General features: G+C 44.0%; 2 protein-coding genes across 8 annotated transcripts in view; one reads left to right on the top strand and one right to left on the bottom strand.

The window, feature by feature from the left end:
- rnf185 (ring finger protein 185) overlaps window positions 1–20,899 on the bottom strand; it is a 53,714-nt gene that overhangs the window by 1,567 nt on the left and 31,248 nt on the right. For 2 of the 4 annotated variants that reach the window (XM_048611284.1, XM_048611285.1), the window contains exon 6: window positions 10,082–10,228. The exons of 1 other annotated variant lie outside the window; for it this stretch is intronic. In XM_048611284.1, coding sequence (XP_048467241.1) covers window positions 10,082–10,228 — 147 coding nt within the window. Of the gene's footprint in view, window positions 1–10,081; window positions 10,229–18,218; window positions 18,384–20,899 lie in introns of those variants that run through there. One more of the 4 variants, XM_048611287.1, reaches the window with a different exon arrangement.
- The window catches only part of pik3ip1 (phosphoinositide-3-kinase interacting protein 1), a 74,347-nt gene that overhangs the window by 45,416 nt on the left and 8,032 nt on the right, over window positions 1–20,899 (top strand). For all 4 annotated transcript variants that reach the window (XM_048611282.1, XM_048611280.1, XM_048611283.1 and 1 more), the window contains 4 exons: window positions 4,114–4,242; window positions 4,336–4,455; window positions 9,609–9,806; window positions 17,250–17,328. In XM_048611282.1, coding sequence (XP_048467239.1) covers window positions 4,134–4,242; window positions 4,336–4,455; window positions 9,609–9,806; window positions 17,250–17,328 — 506 coding nt within the window. In that variant the 5' untranslated portion in view covers window positions 4,114–4,133. The remainder of the gene's footprint in view (window positions 1–4,113; window positions 4,243–4,335; window positions 4,456–9,608; window positions 9,807–17,249; window positions 17,329–20,899) is intronic.

The following is a 20,899-nucleotide window of genomic DNA, read 5'->3' as shown; positions in this document are numbered from 1 at the left end:
GTATAGACTGATTTCATAGGTAAAAGAGATGCTGATCATAACATTGCTGATATATTCATTTAGTTAACCTGATAGCTTTTCTAAAACACTGCCATTCATGTCATCTACATTTTTTTTGGCTCAAGGGCATGATTGGGAAAGGGAAGTGGGAGGATGAGGAGAGATGGAGAGGAGGCATGGTAGGTAGAGGGCTTGGGATATGGAGGATGAAAACTTGGGAGCAAGGGTTTGAAGAGGACCTGTGGACATGATGGTTGGTGGGCGAGAGTTTGGGAGACTATTGGAGACGACTGAGAGATGGGGCAGGTGAATAAGACTTAGGGCCAGGAGTTGAAGGGGTGGGTGTATTCACGGGAGAGTGGGTTGGAGTGATGCAATCCAAGGGACCATGGTTGGGAATGGGGCAGACCAGTAGAGTGTGGGTGGGTTTGGGAGATCCAGGGCTTACCTGTGGCAAGTGACATTCGCACCATGCAAATGCCAGGCTATGACCATCACCAATAAGAGACAATCTAACCACTGCCCCTTGACATTCAATGGTGTTACCATCACTGAATCCCTCATTATCAACATCCTGGGGGTTACCATTGACCAGAAATTCAACTGGACTCACCACATTAACAGAGTGGCTACAAGAGCAGCCCAGAAGCTAGGAATACTGCAATCACCACCTGACTCCTCAAAGCCTGTCCACAAGGCACAAGTCAGGAGTGTGATGGAATGCTCCCCACTTGCCTGGATGAGTGTAGCCACAACATCACTCAAGAAGCTTGACACCATCAGGACAAAGCAGCCCGCTTGACTGTCACTACATCTACAAGCATACACTCCCTCCACCACTGATGCTCAGTAGCAGCTGTGTGTCCTATCTACAAGATGCACAGCAGAAATTCACCAAAGATCCTCAGACTGCACCTTCCAAACCCACAACCACTTCCATCTAGAAGGACAAGGGCATCAGACATATAGGAACACCACCACCTCCAAGTTCCACTCCAAGTCACTCACCATCCTGAATTGGAAATATATTGCCATTCCTTCACTGTCGCTGGGTCAAAATCCTGGAATTCCCTCCCTAATAGCATTGTGGGTCAACCCACAGCAGGAGGACTGCAGTGGTTCAAGAAGGCAGCTCACCACCACCTTCTCAAGGGCAACTAGCGATGGGCAAGAAATGCTGGCCAGCCAGCAATGCCCGAATCCCTCAAATGAACAGAAAAAAAAGTGTGGAGGTCTGGTAGGGAGGAGGAGGAGGAGGAGGAGGAGGAGGAGATTCCTGAAAATGAATGGAAGGGACTGAGTACCACTGGCCAGGGAGAATTGGGTGGGGGGTTGCGGGGGGAGCAGGGGAGGGTTGTGGTGAGAGAACTGGGTCTGGTGTTATTGGTGCTATCATACATGAAGGATATACTGCATGTGAAGCATAGAACTGGAGCCAAATTTCACATTTTTTTTCAACAAGCTTTTATGTTCACACCAACTACTTGTACCTCTTAATAGAATCCCAACAGTTTCTGGCCTACTTTCTGCTGTTAACACCTTCCATTAACACATACTTAAAACCTACATCACTTCTCTCTCATCATTAGCAGTCCCTTTGCCATCTATTCCATTTGATCCTCCTCTCCCCTTTTTCCTACAGCATAAAATCTCACTTTGCCAGCCCCTTTCGGTTCTAAAGAAGAGTCAGTTGGACTCAAACTGTTACTCTATTTCTCTCTCCACAAATGTTGCCAGACCTTTTAAGCTTCTCCAACACTTACTTTAATCCCAATATTTTCTATCTGTTCTCTATTCAGAGAAATGTAATTGAATCTGTTGTCAACAACAACAAAAACAAAGTTGCTAGAAAAGCTCAGCAGGTCTGGTGACATCTGTGAAGGAAAAAACCGAGTGACCCTCAAAACTGAGGAACTGAGCTTTTCCAGCAACTTTGTTTTTGTTCCTGTTTTACAGCATGCACAGTTCTTTCAGTTTTTATTGAATCTGTTGTGTTTGTTACAGGCAGTTAGTACACAATTAAGAATGGGATCAAGAGGTTCAGGACTTAGAACTGTACAGCACAGGAAAGGGCCCTTCAGCCTGATGTTGTACCAAACGTGTTGCTAAGTTAAACTAATCCCTTGGTCCATATAAAAACCAAAAGAACTGCGGATGCTGTAAATCTTCTGAGGAAGGGTCACCGGACCTGAAACGTTAACTCTGTTTTCCCCTTCACAGATGCTGCCAGACCTGCTGAGCTTTTCCAGCAACTTTGTTTTTGCCCTTGGTCCATATCCCTGTATTCTGTGCATATTCATGTGCGTATCTAAAAGTCCTTTAAACATCCCTATTGTATCTGCCTTCACCACCACCCTGACAGCGTGTTCCGGACTCCTCCTACGCTCTGAGTAGAAAAACTTGCCCTTCACATCACTTTCCCCCTTTCCCACCTTAAATGCATGCCCCCTAGTATTAGAAATTTCAACTCTGGGAAAAAGATTCTGACCATCAACCCGATCTATGCATCTCATCATTTTATAGACTTCTGTCAAGTCTCCCCTCAGCCTCCACCAGTCCAGAGAGAACTACCCGAGTTTTTGTTTTAGCCTCTTCTTGTAGCTTATCCCCTCTAATCCAGGCAGCATCCTGGTAAACCTCTTCTGCGCCCTCTCCGAAGCCTCCACATCCTTCCTGTAATGTAGTGACCAGAATTGAACACAGTATTCCAGGTGTGACCTAACCAAAATCTTATAAAGCTGCAACATGGCATCCTCACTCTTGAGGTCAATTCCCTGACCAATAAAGGCAAGCATGCCATATGCTTTCTATACCACCCTATCTACTTGCGTGGCCAGCTTCAGGCAGCTATGGACTTGAACCCCCAAGATCCCTCTATACATCAGTACTGTTCGGGGCCCTGACATTAGCTGTACACTTTTCCTTAACATTTGATCTCCCAAAGTGCAGTACCTCACACTTACCCAGATTAAACTCCATCTACCATTTCTGTGCTTGTATCTGCAACTGATCTACATCCTGCTGTATTCTTTGACAACCTTCTACACTATGCACAACTCCACTGATATATGTATTGTCTGCAAACTTACTAACCCACCTATCTGCATTTTCGTCAAAGTAATTTGTATATCCATCGCAAACTGCAGAGATCCCAGTATGGATCCCTGCAGAACACCACTAAGTCCGAAAACCTCCAACCAGAAAAACACACACCCACCACTACCAATTCTGAATTGCCAAGATTCCATGGATCCCATGCATCTTAATTTTCTGGATGAGCCTACCATGAGGGACCTTGTTAAAAGCCTTACTAAAATCCACGTAGACAACATCTGCTGCTCTACCGTCATCGATCACCTTTGTAACGTCATTTAAAAATTCAATCAATTTAGTAAGACATGACCTGCCTGGCATAAAGCCATGCTGACTCTCTGTAATTAAGCAATGCTTTTCCAAATGCAAGCAAATCCTATCCCTAAGAATTCTCTCTAGCTTCCCAACCACTGATGTGAGACTCGCTGGTCTGTAGTTTCCTCTATTATCCCTTTTTCCCATCTTGAATAGAGGAACAACATTAGCCAGTCCTCCAGGACCTCTCCAGTGGCTAGTGAGGATACAAAGATCCCAGGCCCCAGCGATCTCCTGTCTTGCCTCTCTCAATAGATACCATCAGGCCCTGGGGACTTATCCACCTTAATGCTCTTTAGGAGACCCACACCACGTCTTTCTTGATCTCAAAATGCCCTAGCATATTAGCATGTTCCATACAAATCTCAATGATACATTTCCTTCTCCTGAGTGAATACTGACGCAAAGTACTCATTTAGGATCTCGCCCACATCCTCTGCCACCAAGCACAAGTTATTCTTTATTCTTGAGTGGTCCTACCTTCTTCCTAGTTATCCTTTTATCTTTAATGTATGTATGGAATGACTTTATGATCTGAAGGAGGGATTTAGCATGTTTTGGAGAGGGGGACTCGAGGATATGAGTGAGTCTGTTTACTGTGGGGTTGGGGTAGTTCTGGTTGATAGGAAATGTTTCTGGAGCATAAAAGTTTGACACTGGGGTTTATGATGGCTAAGTTAATCATATTTTATGAATTTATTCTAGACTGTATCCTTTCCAATGGGATGAATTACAGAGGAGATCAGCAAATAACATCACAAGGACTCAAGTGTGTGAACTGGATGCATAGTAAGCGTGATTATAACTTGACCCTGTATCCTGACAGAGACACAGGTATTGAGAGTAACATCAATCATTTTCTGTTAATATGATTAAATATGATCTGATATTGATCTGATATTGCTAACATGTTTTGACAAACAACAGGGGTAGGAGACCACCAGTTCTGTCGAAATCCAGATGATGCAGATGGGCCCTGGTGTTATGTGAAGACCCCAAATGAAGAAAGACTACTTCGACAATCTTGTAGCATTGGAAGCTGTAACAGTAAGTTAATCTTAAATGTTCACAAATTCCACCCACTTCAGGATACCTTCACAAATGTTCAATAGGAATGCTTAACAAAAATGAGCATGCATGGAATTAGAACCAATTGAGATGGATTGGAGTTAGTTAGGAGGGTTGATGGTTAAAGATGTTTGCATTGGCAGGAGAGACTAGGACCCGAGGGCACAGCCTTGGAGTAAAGGGACGACTCTTTAGAATAGAGATGAGGAGAAACTTTTTTAGCCAGAGAGTGGTGAATCTATGGAATTCATTGCCACAGAAGGCTGTGGAGGCCAGGTCATTGAGTCTATTTAAAACCGAAATAGATAGGTTCTTGACTGTTAAGGGGATCAAAAGTTACAGGGAGAAAGCGGGAAAATGGGGTTGAGAAACTTATCACCCATGATTGAATGCAGGAGCATTCAATGGTCTCATGACCACTGATACTGTTCATGGATCTGAATCATAGAATAGAATCCCTACGGTGTGGAAACAGGCCGTTCGGCCCATTGAGTCTACAGTGACCCTCCGAAGAACATTGTACCCAAACACAGTTTCCTATTCAGTCTCCGTAACCCTGCATTTCCCATGGATAACTCACCTAACCTACACATCACTGGACATTATAGGCAATTTAGCATGGCCAGTCCACCTAACCTGAACGTCTTTAGACTGTGGGAGGAAACCCACACAGACACGAGGTGAATGTGCAAATGCCACCCGAGGGTGGAATCGAACCCGGGTCCCTGGCGCTGTGTGGCTGCAGTGCTAACCACTGAGCCACCATGCTGCCCATCATCTGTGAGGCCTCTGATGAAGCGATGTTGTTCTACTCGCTTGGAATTTATATTGTCCAGTATGTTATTGGTGAGTACTGTCATTTCCGGTTTTGTTCTATATGGGTTTGTATATGGGGTCCAATTCTATATGTTTGTTGATTGCATTATGGGTCTCTTAGGTTGTCTGTAGGAATTCCCGTGTGTATCTATGTTTGGCTTGGGCTACTATGGTGACGTTGTCCCAGTTAAACTGATGGCCTTCATTGTCAGAGTGTACTGATATTAGGGAAAGTTTGTTGTGCCATTTTGCTGCCAGCTGATGTTCATGTATTCTGATGGCTAGTTTCCTTCCTGTCTATCCAATGTAATGTTTGTGGCAGTCGTTGCATGGTATTTTATAAACTACATTAGTTCTGTATGTTGTGGTAATGTGGTCTTTAATCCTTGTAAGTGTTTGTCGTAGCATGGCTGTGGGCTTGTGTGGTATCATGGTACTATTAAAGGGGGAGGCGATGGCCTAGTGGTATTATCACTGGCCTGTTAATCCAGAGACCCAGATAATGTTGTGGGGACCTGGGTTCAAATCCCGCAATGGCACATGGTGGAATTTGAATTCAATAAATATCTGGAACTAAGAGTCTAATGATGATCATGAATCCATTGTTGATTGTTAGGAAAAACCCATCTCGTCCACTAGTGCCCTTTAGGGAAGGAAACTGCCATCCTTACCTGGTCTGGCCTACATGTGACTCCAGACCCACAGCAATATGGTTGACTCTGAACTGCACTCTGGGCAATTAAGGATGGGCAATAAATGCTGCCTAGCCAGTGATACCCTCATCCTGTTAATGAATAAGTGATTCCTAAAGGTCGTAGGAGTGTGTCGTCAGTGCTGATATGTTTTTGATATAGGGCAGTGTGTCAGGGTGTACTGTGTTCTCCTGTTGTTGTCGTCTATTTAGTAGGCACCTGCGGATGAAGTTGCAGGGATATGTGTTCATAATGAAAATTCTGTATAGGTGCTCTTCCTCTTTCCTGCGTAGTTCTGGCGTGTTGCAGTGAGTGGTGGCCTGCTGAAATAGTGTCCTAATACAGCTTTGTTTGTGGATGTTGGGGTGGTTGTTGTGGAAATTGAGGATTTGGTCAGCGTGGAAAGCAACCCACACTAACACAGCAACCACCCCAGCATCCACAAACAAAGCTGTATTAGGACACTATTTAAATGGGTCACCACTCACTGCAACACACCAGAACTACGCAGGAAAGAGGAAGATACAAAATCTTCGCTATGAACGCATATCCCTGCAACTTCATCTGCAGGTGCCTACTAAATAGACAACACCAAGAGGACACAGTACACCCTAACACACTGGCCACACTGACCTACATCAAGAACATATCAGAACTGACGACAACACTCCTACGACCACTAGAAATCATGGTAGCCCGTGAGCCCATAGCCACTCAATGACAAACACTCACGAGGATTAAAGACCCCATTTCCACAACATGCAGAACCAATGTAGTTTACAAAATCCTGTGCAACGACTGCCACAAACATTACATCGGACAGAAACTAGCCATTAGAATACACGAACATCAGCTGGCAGCAAAATGACATGACGAACTTTCCCTAATATCAGTACCCTCAGACAATGAAGGCCATCAGTTTAACTGAGACAACGTAACCATAATAGCCCAAGCACGCAAGAAGCCCATAGACACGCACGGTAATTCTCCACCCGTAATGCAATCAACAAACAAAAAGAATTGGACCCCATATATAAACCCATACAGATCAAAACTGGAAATGACAGTACTCACCATAACGGACCGGACAGTATAAATTCCAAGTGGAGTAGAACAACATTGCTTCATTGGAGGCCCCTCAGATGATGTTACCTAGTATGGTGACGAAATGGCTGAACAAAAACAAGCCAGCTTGGCAAGCAAGTCAACAACCTCATGAGCGTAAGGTAGCCAGGATTATAAAAATGGATTATGAGGAAAGTGATAATTGTAAATTTGGTCTCTTAAAAGAGGAGACAGTAAAAACACATTACAGGGAATCATCAAGGAAACGTTTAATACCTTTAGTGTCTGTTTCCTTAGTACAATATGTAAATTGCATAATTGAAAAAAAGATTCAAAGGACAAAAAATAATTAGGAACTTAATACTAATTTAATACTAGTAGGAACATAATACCAACAGATCAAATAGTATTGGAAAAACTTAGATCTTCTGTCAGCTTTTAGCTTGTTATACCTGATGGCCTGCAAGCCAGGGTTATAAGAGGTGTTTGCAGAGAGATTGAATCTTGAGGGTTAACATTGACTAGAAACTGAACTGGACCAGCCATGTAAATATTGTCATTACAAGAGCAGGCCAGAGAATGTGATTTTTGCAGCAAACAACACACTTCCTGTCTCTCCAATCTCTGTTCAGCATCTACAGGGCAAAGCCTATTGTTGCTGGATTTATCTGTACACATTTTTGCAAAAGATTGGAAGGTTATGGCCAGTACATCTATAATTTGTATCTCTACCTTCTGTTGTATCCTAGGATGCATTCCACTGGCAGTTGGTGACTTAAACTTTAAATTTAGTTATCCTTTCTAATGCTACCTCCTTGTCCTTAGTGCGCCCAGTATTTCAAGTTTTTTTTTATTGTCACCACCTTCCATGGTAAAGACAGACAGTAAATCACCATTTAATATTGACTCAGTTAATTTTTTTCTCTTTAAAGTTGTTAGTAAAATAGTGACAATATATCCAATTAATGTTGAGAGCTTCAGTTTAACATTGTTAGCTACAGACTTTTGTTCTGTATCCTGCCTCCTCTTAAGACCTTTGCCTCATGTGTCTGTCACCCAATCTCTGTTTTTAAATTCCCTCGCTCCTGCTGTCTGCCTCCCGGCTCCCATTCCCCCGGGCTCCCATTCCCTCTGTTCCTACCCTTAAAATCTCTGGTGCCCACTTCTCTCATTGTTTTTCGTTCTGGGCTTGTATTGGAGTCCTGGGGTCTACCTAGAAATTGGTTGCTGCAGGTAATTCTGCCTGCTCTGACCAACCTCTGCTACTAGATGGAGAATTGTTAATTAAAATATCCTCAGGTGAGTGAAACTTTGACATACATTTATAGTAATTGCAATAGGCCTGTTTTGGCACAGTGGTGTGTCCTTAGCCTAGGAGTCCCAGTTCAAGTCCCACCTGATCCAGAGATATGCAATAACATCTCTGAACCAGTTGATTAGAAAATGTGCATAGTAATTAACTTTATATTCTAGTTCTTCAATATTTTCAACATATTCTATGATATAGGTTCTTTTATTTATGACCATTGGCTTTTCGGAAGGTACAGCATTTCAGTTTAATGCTTTAAAGCTGTTTTCTGCTGAGGAATGTCCCCAAGTACCTACCTGTACATTTCTTTTATATTTAGTGATTGATTTGCAAGTTTTTTCTGGATGTATAGTGTACTATATATATGAACGTTTCTACATTATTGTTTCTTTTCTGAGCAAGAAGTACCTAAATAAACCTAACTCCAGTTCTAACATTGATTTCTATGTGAGTAAATGGTTTCACTTAAAAGTTATGATGTTAGGGCAGGGCATGACGGATGTGGAACTAAATGGGTGGATAGAGCTGTGAATACAGATCAATTATGGTTGAATTGAATGGTGGAACAGGCCTGAGGCCCTTCTGTTTCCATGTTTTCATTATAGAGAGAATCATATAATCCCTACACTGTGGAAAGAGGCCATTTGGCCCATTGCATCCACACTGACCCTCCAAAGAGCATCTCACCAAGACCCACCCCGCTGCCAAATCCCTGTAACCCTGCATTTGCCATGTCTAACCCACCTAGACAGCACTATGGGCAATTTAGCACGGCCAATCCACGTAATCTGCACATCTCTGGACTGTGGGAGGAAATTGGAGCACCCGGAGGAAACCCATGCAGACACGGGAAGAATGTGCAAACTCCACACAGACAGTTGTCTGAGGATGGAATTGAATCCGGGTGCCCAGCGCTGTGATGCAGCAGTGCAAACCACTGAGCCATCTAATTCTCATCCTAGTTTCCATTTAATGATCTTCACTATTGGGGAAAAAGAGCTTATGATACAACACTAATCCAATAATCCTAAACATGAAGACTAGCCACGGTGGCTCAGTACTCCAGATTAAATTAGCAGGCCCATAACAAGTGGAGGCATTAATGGGTTCTATTTAGCAATCCTTTCATGGTCATTTTCCCCAGGTGTGGTATTGATATTTGTAAGTTTATAACGTTTTCCCATTGTATAAATTATAGTTTGCTCCCTGTCGCTTGATGATTTGGTTTCCTCTCTGTCTTTATTCATTAGATACTTCTCTGCATGGAGATCTTAATGCCACAACAGTGGAGGCGGAAACGGTGAATGTTGGATCAAGTGCTGGTCAGATTGATGATGAAGTTATATCGGTCTCCTCCAAGAGCAGCCATAATGTGAAGCAACCAGTCATCGGGATTAGACCACCTGTGAGGCAGACTGCTAAAGAGAAGAAGGATCTTGGAGTTTTGGGTATAATTTCTGAACTCTGATCAGGGAAATTATAGGTGACCCAGTTCCTAGTGCATTGGGGAGCAATCTGCACGGCATTTGGATGCAACATCAGAAAACATTGTATGCATGGTGTCAGACTGCGGCCAGTATGCAAAGTCATAGAGGTTGAAAGCAGACTGATGGGAAGATAATTTAGCTGCTTTGAATTTCTTCTGTTCATTGATTCATAGTCATACAATATAAAAACAGGCCCTTCATCCCACCATGTCAAAGGCATAGAGTACAGGGCATACCTGCGCAACTTTTCACATCGTCAAGTAGATGCCAGTGTTGAAATTGTTCTGGAAAAGCTTGTCTAGGTGCTGGAGTACAAGTCTTCAGTGCAAATATTTTGTGTCGGTCTTCACTAAGAGGACGTAAGTAGCATTCCAGAAATAGCTCTAGATCAGGAATTGAAAGTGTGGGAGGAATTCAAGGAAGTTAGAATTACGAGAGAAGTAGTACTGAGTAAATTGTTGGAACTGAAAGTTAATGGTTGGATAATGGTGTCCTATTGGATTTAATGCTAGACTCTTAAAAGAAGTGACCAGTGAAATAGTTGGAAATTAAAATCTCAGATGTTGTAAAAAAAAATGGTAGTAACTGCCTAGTTAAAATGTTTATTGATGATAAGCATATTAGCTGTGACTTCTACTAGTCTGTGGAAGATATTCAGATTTTTTGTGTATTGAAATATTTGTCATTTTGGGGAAAAAAATGTTAACTTATGCCAGATGTCTTGTACCAATTTAAAAATGGTAGGGTTGGTTAGCTCGGTTGACTGGATGGCTGGTTTGCAAGGCAAAGTGACACCAAAAGCATGGGTTAAATGCCAGTACTGGCTGAGGTCACCTTGCAGCTCTCCCTTTCTGGACCTCGCTTGAGGCATGGTGACCGTCAGGTGAAACCACCACCAGTCGTGTGTCTCTCACTCTCTCTCTCTCTCTTTCTCTCAAATGAGAGAGCAGCCCTTCTGGAATTATGGTGACTGTGTTATCTAGGATATTATTGCACCCCTTGTGTGTTATTTTAATGGAGGTTTATACCTGTTCAGGATATTGATAAATTCTAATTCTGCAGAAAAATAACAAGTGAAATATAATGCTGAGAAGTGAAGTAAGGAATTTGAGGAGGACAAAGTAAAAATATAAAAGTGCGAGAGAGATTATTGAAAAGTTTGGAGGGAACCAAATAGCCCTAGGCAGATGATAAGACATAGGAGATACTTCTGCTTTATTATGTGAGGCAGAGAATGTGCTAACGGTCCAAGATTATGTTGGAACTGAATAAACCACTCTAGACTGCAGTAATGTGCTGTGGACAGTTCTGGTCATTGCATTGCAGGAAAAACACAACAGAAAGGGCAAGTTTTAGTTCTGAGAAAAGTTTTTAAATCGGCTTTTAAATCTCCCTTTCGACTGGAGCAGTCAGAGGAGATTTAATTGAGATAGATAGGATCCTGAGGGGCCTTGATTGAGTGGATAGGAAGGACCCTATTTCCCTATCAGATGTCAATAATTATGGCACAGTTTTGTACTATAGCTGGTAGAAAGATTAAAGGGATGTTGAGGGGCATTTGATTCTTCAGAAGGTGAAGGAAGTTTGCAACTCTCAGCCCCTTTTTAATTGTATCTAATCAACCTGCTCTGAGATGTTATAGAACATAGACCACAGTACAGGCCATTCGGCCCACGATGTTGTGCCGAACTTTTACCCTAATCCTAAGGTCTATCTAATCTCCACCCATACCTTATACTATCATCCATATGCCGATCTAATAGCCGCTTAAATGCCCCAATGAGGCCGACTCCACTATCCTGCCCGGCAATGCATTCCAGTCTGAGCTCTGACGTCTCCCCTGGATCTACCCCCATTCACTTTAAAACTATGCCCCCTCATAATAGCTACCTCCACCCGAGGAAAAAGTCTCTGGCTGTCTAATCTATCTATACCTCTGATCATTTTGTACACCTCTATCAAGTCACCTCTCATCCTTCGTCATTCGAAAGCGAAAAGCCCTAGCTCCCTCAACCTTTCCTCCTAAGACCTTCCCTCCATTCCAGGCAACATCCTGGTAAATCTCCTCTGCACCTTTTCCAAAGCCTCCACATCTTTCCTGTAATGAGGTGACCAGGACTCGACACAATACTCCAGATGTGGCCGAACCAGGCTTTTGTACAGCTGGAGCATAACTTCATGGCTCTTGAACTCAATCAATGAGAGCTAACACACCATACGCCTTCTTAACAACTCTATCCACCTGGGTGGCAGCTTTCAGGGAACTGTGAACATGAACTCCAAGATCCCTCTGCTCCTCCACAATGCCAAGAATCTTTCCGTTAACCCTGTATTCTGCTTTCAAATTTGTCCTTCCAAAATGCATCACCTCACACTTTTCAGGGTTAAACTCCATCTGCCACTTCTCAGCCCAGCTCTGCATCCTATCAATGTCCCTTTGTCACCTAGAACAGCCCTCCGCACTGTCCACAATGCGACCCACCTTCATATCGTCCGTGAACTTGCTAATCCACCCTTCCACTCCTTCATCCAAATCATTTACAAAAATCACAAATAAGAAGACGACCCAGGACAGATCCTAGTGGTACACCACTCGTAACTGAGCACCATGTTGAATATTTTTCATCTACTACCACCCTTTGTCTTCTAAGGGTCAGCCAATTCTGAATCCAATCTGCCACATTTCCCCCTATTCCATGCCTCCTTACCTTCTGCATGAGCCTACCATGGGGAACCTTATCAAACGCCTTACTTAAATCTATTATACCACATCCACTGCTCTACCTTCATCCATGTGTTTGGTCACCTCTTCAAAGAATTCAGTAAGGTTTGTGAGGCATGATCTACCCCTCACAAATCCATACTGACTATCACGAATCAAACTGTGCCTTTCCAAGTGATCATAAATCCTATCTCTCAGAGCCCTTTCCAATAATTTGCCCACCACTGACGTAAGACTAACTGGTCTGTAATTTCCGGGTTTCTCCCTATTCCCTTTTTTGAACAAGGGAATGACGTCTGCCTTTCTCCAATCTTCCGGCACTATACCCGTGGACGGTGAGGACGAAAAGATCATCGCCAAAGGCCCTGCGATCTCTTCCCTCGCTTCCCATAGAATCCTTGGATAAATCCCATCAGGCCCGGGGGACTTATCTATCTTCAACTTCTTCAAAATTCCTAGCACATATTCCTTACTAACATCGACCTCCTCTAGCCTACCAGCCTGTTTCACGCTGTCCTCCTCTCAGTTGTGAATACCGAAGAAAAGTATTCATTAAGGACCTCTCGTATCTCTTTAGGCTCCGTGCACAAATTCCCTTTACAATCCTTGATCGGCCCTACCCTTTCTCTGGTCATTCTCTTATTCCTCATGTTCGTGTAAAAAGCCTTGCAGTTTTCCTTGATCCTATCTGCCAAGGTTTTCTCATGCCCCCTTATAGCTCTTCTGAGCTCTTTCTTCAGCTCCTTCCTGGATAACTTTTCTGTTCCTTGTTTCCTAAACCTTACATAAGCATCCTTCTTCCTCTTAACCAGTCATTCGACCTCTCTTGAGAACCAAGGCTTCCTCACTCGACCGCATCTTCCCTGCCTGCTAGGGACAAACATATCGAGCACACGCAGTATGCATTCAGTAAACAATCTCCACATTTCAATCGTGCTCTTCCCTGACAGCATCTGTTCCCAATTTATGTTACTCAGTTCTTGCCTAACAGAATTGTAATTGCCCTTCCCCCAATTATAAACCTTACTCTGCTGTATGTACCTATCCTTTTCCATGACTATTGTAAAAGTAACAGAGTTATGATCGCTACTGCCAAAATGCTCTCCTACCAACAGGTCTAACACTTGGCCCGGTTCATTGCCAAGCACCAAATCCAAAGTGGCATCTCCTCGTGTTGGTCTATCTACATACTATGTCAGGAATCCTTCCTGAACGCACTGGACAAAATCCGCTCCATCTAAACTATTAGAACTAAAATGTTTCCAATCAATATTTGGAAAGTTGAAGTCACCCATGACTACAACCCTGTGACTTCTGCACCTTTCCAGTATCTGCCTCCAAATCCGCTCCTCTACTTCTCTGCAACTATTAGGGGGTCTGTAAAAAACCCCGAACAAAGTGACTGCTCCTTTCTTGTTCTGGATCTCAACCCAAACTGACTCTGTAGACATATCATTCTCGAACTGTAGCTTCTCAGTAGCTGCTATACTAGCCCTGACTAGCAATGCCACTCCCCCGCCTCTTTTTCCACTCTCCCTATTTCTTTTAAAGCATCTAAATCCCAGAACTTCCAACAACCATTCCTGTGCCTGAGTTACCCAAGTTTCTGTAATGGCCACAACATCGTAGTTCCAAGTACCGACCCATGCTCTAAGTTCATCCGCCTTATTTCTGATACTTCTAGCGTTGAAGTATACACACCTCAAAATGACCCACCTCAGGACTTAAACCCAAAACTCCTAGCTCAGGTATAGGAACACTACCAGTATGCCACAAGACCTCTTCCTATTGTATGGATATTTTATGCTCAACCTGTTAAGTGATGTTATTACCAAACCACTGGAGCTGGTGGGCTGAACCTGGTTCTCCTGGATCAGAGGTAGGGACACTGGAAACCTGCAGCCCCTTTTATTTGGTGGGTTTTGAGCCTAGTTGATCAGATTTCTTCTCTGTACATAGCATTGCCCATTCTGTTATGTGATCAGAAACTTAGGTTAGTCAAACATAATTTGCTCTTGAATTCTTGCAGGTTCTTTTCATAGTCCATAATTGGTCAAGTGGCTGTTTTCTCTCAGGTTATTGGTTTGGAAAGTTTCACCATTATTGATTTAAAACTGCAATTGTCAAATTGATGCTTTTTCCATTTGTTTTTGAACACGTGTAACATTTGCAAATCTGCAATCCTTTAGTCTTGCACTCCTAAATAAGGATTAGAAAATTGAGACCACAGACTCTGCAAATTCTAACCGGAGCAACCAAATTTAATCCCGTTTGGCTCAGGAACTCCATTCTAATTACTGCCAGTCATTCTAGTTCCTCCTCTTATCTATTTTCATCTTCTCCAATGTCCCTGTAACCTCCTTCATTACTGTCATGTTGGTTCCTTTATTGATCACTCTGTGATATTTATCTGTATGTTTCATTTGAAGCATTATCCATTTGTAAACTTTATTAATTGAGGCATAGAGTTTAAGAGCAAAGGGGTGATGCTGGAACTGTACTAAACATTGGTTCGGCCACAGAGAGAGTATTGTGTGCAGTTCCGGAATCCACAATAGATGAGAGATGTCATTGAACTGGAGAAGATGCAGAGGAGATTTGCCAGCATGTTGCCTGGGCTGGAGAGTTTCATAGAATCCCTACAGTGTGGAAACAGGCCGTTCGGCCCAACAAGTCCACACCAACCCTCAGAGCATCCCACCTAACCTACGCATCCCTGAACACTACAGGCAATTTAACATGGCCAATCCACCTAGGCTGCACATCTTTGGAATGTGGGAGGAAACCAGAGCACCTGAGGAAACCAACGCAGACATGCGGAGAATGTGCAAACCCCACCCGGCAGTGAAATCAAACCCACCTCCCTGGCGTTGTGAGGCAACAGTGCTAACCACTGAGCCACCGTTTCATTTATGAAAAGAAATTGGACAGGCTGGGGTTGTTTTCCTTGGACCACAGGGGACATGATTGACATGTATAAAATTATGAGGGGCATAGAAAAAGTAGATAGGAAGAAATTTTTCCCTTTGGAGAGATCAGTGCCAGAGGGCACAGATTTAAGGTAAGAGGCAGAAGGTTTAGAGGATTTATGAAAAAAAGCTTTTTCACCCAGAGGATGGTAGGAGTCTGGAACTTACTGCCTGCAAGGCAGAAATGCTAATAATATTTAATAGTATTTAGACATGCACTTGCAAGGTATACAAGGCTATGGGCCAAGTGCTCAAAAATGGGATTAGAATAATTTAGTGATAGTAGGAACTGCTGATGCTGGAGAATCTGAGATAACAAGGTGTAGAGCTGGATGAACACAGCAGGCCAAGCAGCATCAGGGGAGCAGGAAAGCTGACGTTTCGGGTCTGGACCCTTCTTCAGAAATGGGGGAGGGGAAGGGGATTCTGAAATAAATAGAGAGAGAGGGGGAGGCAGATTTTCCCTCCCCACCCTTACCTGCCTTCAGGAGGGACCATTCTCTCCATGATTCCCTTGTCCGGTCCACACTCCCCACCAGCCCCACCACCTACAAACGCAGGAAGTGCTACACCTGCCCCTACACCTCCCCCCTCACCCCCATCCCAGGCCCCAAGAAAACCTTCCACATCAAACAGATGTTCATCTGCACATCTGCTAATGTGGTATACTGTATCCGCTGTTCCCGATGTGGCCTCCTCTACATTGGGGAAACCAAGCAGAGGCTTGGAGTCCACTTTGTGGAACACCTACACTCGGTTCGCGACAAACGACTGCACCTCCCAGTCATGAACCACTTCAACTCCCCCTCCCACTCCTTGGACGACATGTCTATCCTGGGCCTCCTCCAGTGCCACAACGATACTACCCGAAGGTTGCAGGAACAGCACCTCATATTTCGCTTGGGAACCCTGCAGCCCAATGGTATCAATGTGGACTTCACAAGCTTCAAAATCTCCCCGCCCCCAACCGCATCCCAAAACCAGCCCAGCTCGACCCGCCTCCCTAACCTGTCCTTCCTCCCACCTATCCACTCCTCCCACCTCAACCCCCAGCCCCACCTCCTACCTACCAGCTTCATCCCCGCCTCCTTGACCTGTCCGTCTTCTCTGGACTGACCAACCGCCACCTACACTCACCTTTACTGGCTCCATCCATCTCCTCTCTACCTATCTGCTTCTTTATCCATCTTCCATCCGCCTCCCCCTCTCTCTGTATTTATTTCAGAATCCCCTTCTCCTCCCCCATTTCTGAAGAAGGGTCCAGACCCGAAACATCAGCTTTCCTGCTCCTCTGATGCTGCTTGGCCTGCTGTGTTCATCCAGCTCTACACCTTGTTATCTTAGAATAATTTGGTGCTTGTTTTTGACAGGATATGATGGGCCACAGGGCCTTGTTCTGTGGTATAGATCTCTATGGCAAACAGCCTATATTTAACCTCTGGTTTCTTTCAGCCGAACAGAAGCCAGCAGCTAAATTAAAGGGCTACACGATTGTGATATTAAACTATGATGCCACTTGCTCCTTAATCTGCATGTTCCTGCAGATGGAAAGCCTTTAGGATAAGTAACACTAATACGCTAATCCAGGGAAACACGTCTGGAATTAGGTCACTGTGCTTGGTAAGGATTGAAAGTTGCAGTGGCTTTGATTCATGTTCATGTTCTTCTCCATCTCTTTTTTGCAATGTAACATTGATATGCTTTTATCTCTAGGTCAGGCTTTGGCGATTGGAATGATGACAATTCTAATAGTGTTGGGTGTTAGCATCACCTTGGGCTACATCTACAAAAGGTAAGGATGGGCTCGACACAGGATTCCATGCAGGTGTTATAACATTGATTCGCTGGAATATACTGGAGTGAAGCTTGACTCCAGATGCTATGCTAAGCAAATGTGACTGTGCTGCATTAACCATTTGCTGACTTTTGTGGATTGTGCCAGCTTTGGTTTTAGTTTCTATTAGCCTCTGTGAATGTGATGAATAATGGAGATATCATAAACCAGTGCGATAGCAATGTTTCCCAATTGGCCTAAGCTGGGTCCCAGACTGCAACTTTTCCATCCTATGCCCCTCCTAAGTATCAATGGCTGCTTCCCAGTGCTCAAGCATGGTAGGCAAATTCATCCCTAAATCCACAAAAGTACCTAGGAAAATTGGGATGTCCAATGGGAGAAAAGTCTCTCCGATAAGTAGAACTGTCATAATGTCTGTGAAGCTGCTCCTCTAATCACAAGCTGTTTTTCTCACCTGCTTGTTGCTAAGTTCACTATCGTGGGGAAAGGGTACCGAGGCTGCTTGTAGATTGAGGCCATGGGGTGGTATGGAAGTGATGCTGTGAAGGCTGGGGCCAGGGAGCAAGGCTGGAGGGAGCAAGACCAGGGGGCTGTAGGATGGGAGAGAGGTATTGCAAAGTAGAGTGAGACATTGCATGGGTGAGGTGGTGAGAGTCTTCAGATGGGACCCACTGGGTCTTCTAGGCACCCATTGAACCTTGTGTTTCCTGCCTCTGAGCCACATTTAGGTACAAATTGCCACTTTACCTTGAATTTCATGGACTTTTACTCTTGTGATTTGTTTGCCATGAAGATTATTTCAACCATGCACCCTCATGGATCCTCCTTATTATCACCTTGATATATTCAAGCATGTTAGTCATGATGTTCCCTTAATCCATGCTGTATTCAATTAATTTGATTCATTTTAATGACGATTTATCTTGTCCCTCAGTTTTTTTCCAATATTTTTCCCATCACTGAGATTAGACTGACTGCTTGTGATTACTCTGTTGATCTCTCTCTTCGTTTCTAAATAAAATTAACAATCTTCCTGTCTTCTGGTGGTATACCTGTAGTCAGAGACGATTGGAAAATAATGGTCAGAATTGTTCCTTTTCTTCTTACTCCCTTTAACATCAAGAATACATTCCTCCCAGGCCTGGGAATATCCATTTTCAAATATATTAATTAAATTTGTTAATGTTTCCTCCATCTTTAAATTCTGTGCCTTTGTCCATCTGACCTGGGATCTGTGGCCAGCCATTCATTGTTAACTATCCCCAGGATGTGCCTTGCTGACATGCAGCAGGCTATCAAATGAATGTAAAGGGCGATAAGCTGTGTACTTTGACATACTCTGTCATTCATTGAGATCATAGCTCATCATCTACATCGAAGCATACTCACCTGGTTCTCTGAGTTTAGATATCGCTCAATCTCTGACTTGAATTTTCTCAACCATCAATTTTAGCATCCACATTTCTAGATAACACATTACAGCATTTTCAAGTCTCTATTTTCTTCTCTCTCCTAAACAACCTAGTCCTTAATCAGACATTTCTGTGGTAATTGATAAAGAATTTCTTAAAATATAGATAGATAGATAGCATTCTTTGCATTCCTTTCATCAATCTTCTCTGCTGCCTCAGCAAACAATTCAATTAGATTTGTAGAGCACCCTCTGCCATAATAAATCCCTGTTGGTTCTCCTTCACTAACCCAAACTTCTCCAAATGTATGTTACGTTTTACTCAATTGTTTCTAAAACTTTACCCACCACTCATTAACTATGGCAGTCCCTCACGGATGAGGATGACCCACTTCCACACTCGGAGTTAGACGGTAGTTGGCTTCCGCAGACTCGGCTGCACTTGGGGAAAAGGTGGTCATGGGAGGGGGTAGGTGGAGCATTAATGTGGCAGTGCGCTCCTTATGCTGTTTTCGTCTGGCTTCCACTTTTTCCCAATGGCGCACTCCAGCTGCACGATGCCTTCCCAGATGCTCCCCCTCCACTTTGGGCCAATTATTCCAGGTGTCAGTGAGGCCTTGAAGTTCTCCCCACAACGCCAGGCCAGGCCAGATGGAGGACCTTCATCTTGTGGATGTTTAGGTCTCAACCCATGCTATCATGTGCCTCAGTAAAGGTGCTGACAATGGTCTGTAGTTCATCCTGAGATCGCATCATCTGCATAATGGTTGGCATGACTTTGAATTGTCTTGGAGGCAGCAGAGGTTGAATAACCTCCTGCTGGAGCTCCACTCCAGCAGGGAGCTTGTCGACAGTGAGGTGAAGCATTGCAGCCACGTAAATTGAGAACAGTGTTGGAGTGATGGTGCAGCCCTGCTTGACGCCAGTCCGAGTGGGGAATGGGTTGGTGGTGGAACCAATTGTCACTACCACGAGTTGCATGTTTTTGTGCAGTAAGTGAAGGATAGTGACAACTTTATGGTGCAGCCAAAGTGGAGAAGGACTCTCCATAATGCTTCCCAGTTGACCCCTTTGTACAAGGGTAGGTTATTTTCTCTGCATTTCTCCTACAGCTGATGCATGGCGAATATCGTATCCGTTGTGCCCTTCCATGGCCAGAGGCCATGCTGCGATTCTGGGAGGAATTCCTCGGCCATGGAGGAGATGGTTGAGAAGGACCTTGGCAATGCGTTTTCCAACAGTCGACAGCAGGGAGATATCCCTATGGTTACCACAGTCGGGACTTTTTTGAAAATGCTTACGACTTTGGCATCTCGGAGTTCCCTTGGGATGCTTTCCTTCTTCCAAATAAGCCATACAGGGGCATGTAGCTGCAGCAGGGGCTCTGTGCCTCTGCACTTCAATACCTCAGTGGGGGACACTGGCTGCTCCGGCAGCCTTGTTATTCCTGAGCTGCCTTCTCTTCTTCGTGCAGGGCCTGGGGTGTTGCTGAGCTTGTGGCATGCAGTGTGCTGTGGGATGCTGTCAAGGACGCTCAGATTGACAACAGAAGGAGGTTGAGGGAGTCTCTGAAGTGCTCCCCACAACGTTGTTTGATGACTTCCTTGACTTTGATAGTCATTCCATCCTTCGCAGGCAATGGGGTGGGACCTTGCATGTTTGGTCCATAAATTGTCTTGACAGCACAGAAGAAACAATGCACATCATTATTTTTGGCTGTTTGTTGGGTCTCCAGTGCTTTCTCCACCCACCACCTGTTCTTTATGTCATGGCTTTAAGTCACCTGTAGGTCTGCCTTTTCTCTTCTGAGGTGCGGTTGTTGTTTTACACTCAGAAATACCATGCAATTCCAGCTTATTAGTTCTGGGATCTCATGATCATTCTCATCAAGCCAGTCTTGGTGTTTCCTGTTTAAGTGACGGACAGAATTCTTGCATGCATTGATGATGGTGGCTTTGAGGCTGTAAGAATCCTGCAACTTGGTGTCACCAAGGGTCACTAGGTTTGTGGAGAGGAGCTGGTTGTATGTTGCTATCTTTTCTGGGTCTTTGAGTGCTGCAATTTTAAATATTTTGCAGCATTGCAGCAACAGGGCTATATTTATGTTGAGATAACACGGTGTAGAGTTAGATGAACACAGCAGGCCAAGCAGCATCA

Source organism: Rhincodon typus, chromosome 24 (assembly GCF_021869965.1).
Source record: "Rhincodon typus isolate 14 chromosome 24, sRhiTyp1.1, whole genome shotgun sequence".
In the NCBI taxonomy this organism is placed as follows: Eukaryota; Metazoa; Chordata; class Chondrichthyes; order Orectolobiformes; family Rhincodontidae; genus Rhincodon; species Rhincodon typus.
Note: the sequence above shows the minus strand (reverse complement) of the source record. Positions and strands in the feature narration are given on the sequence as shown.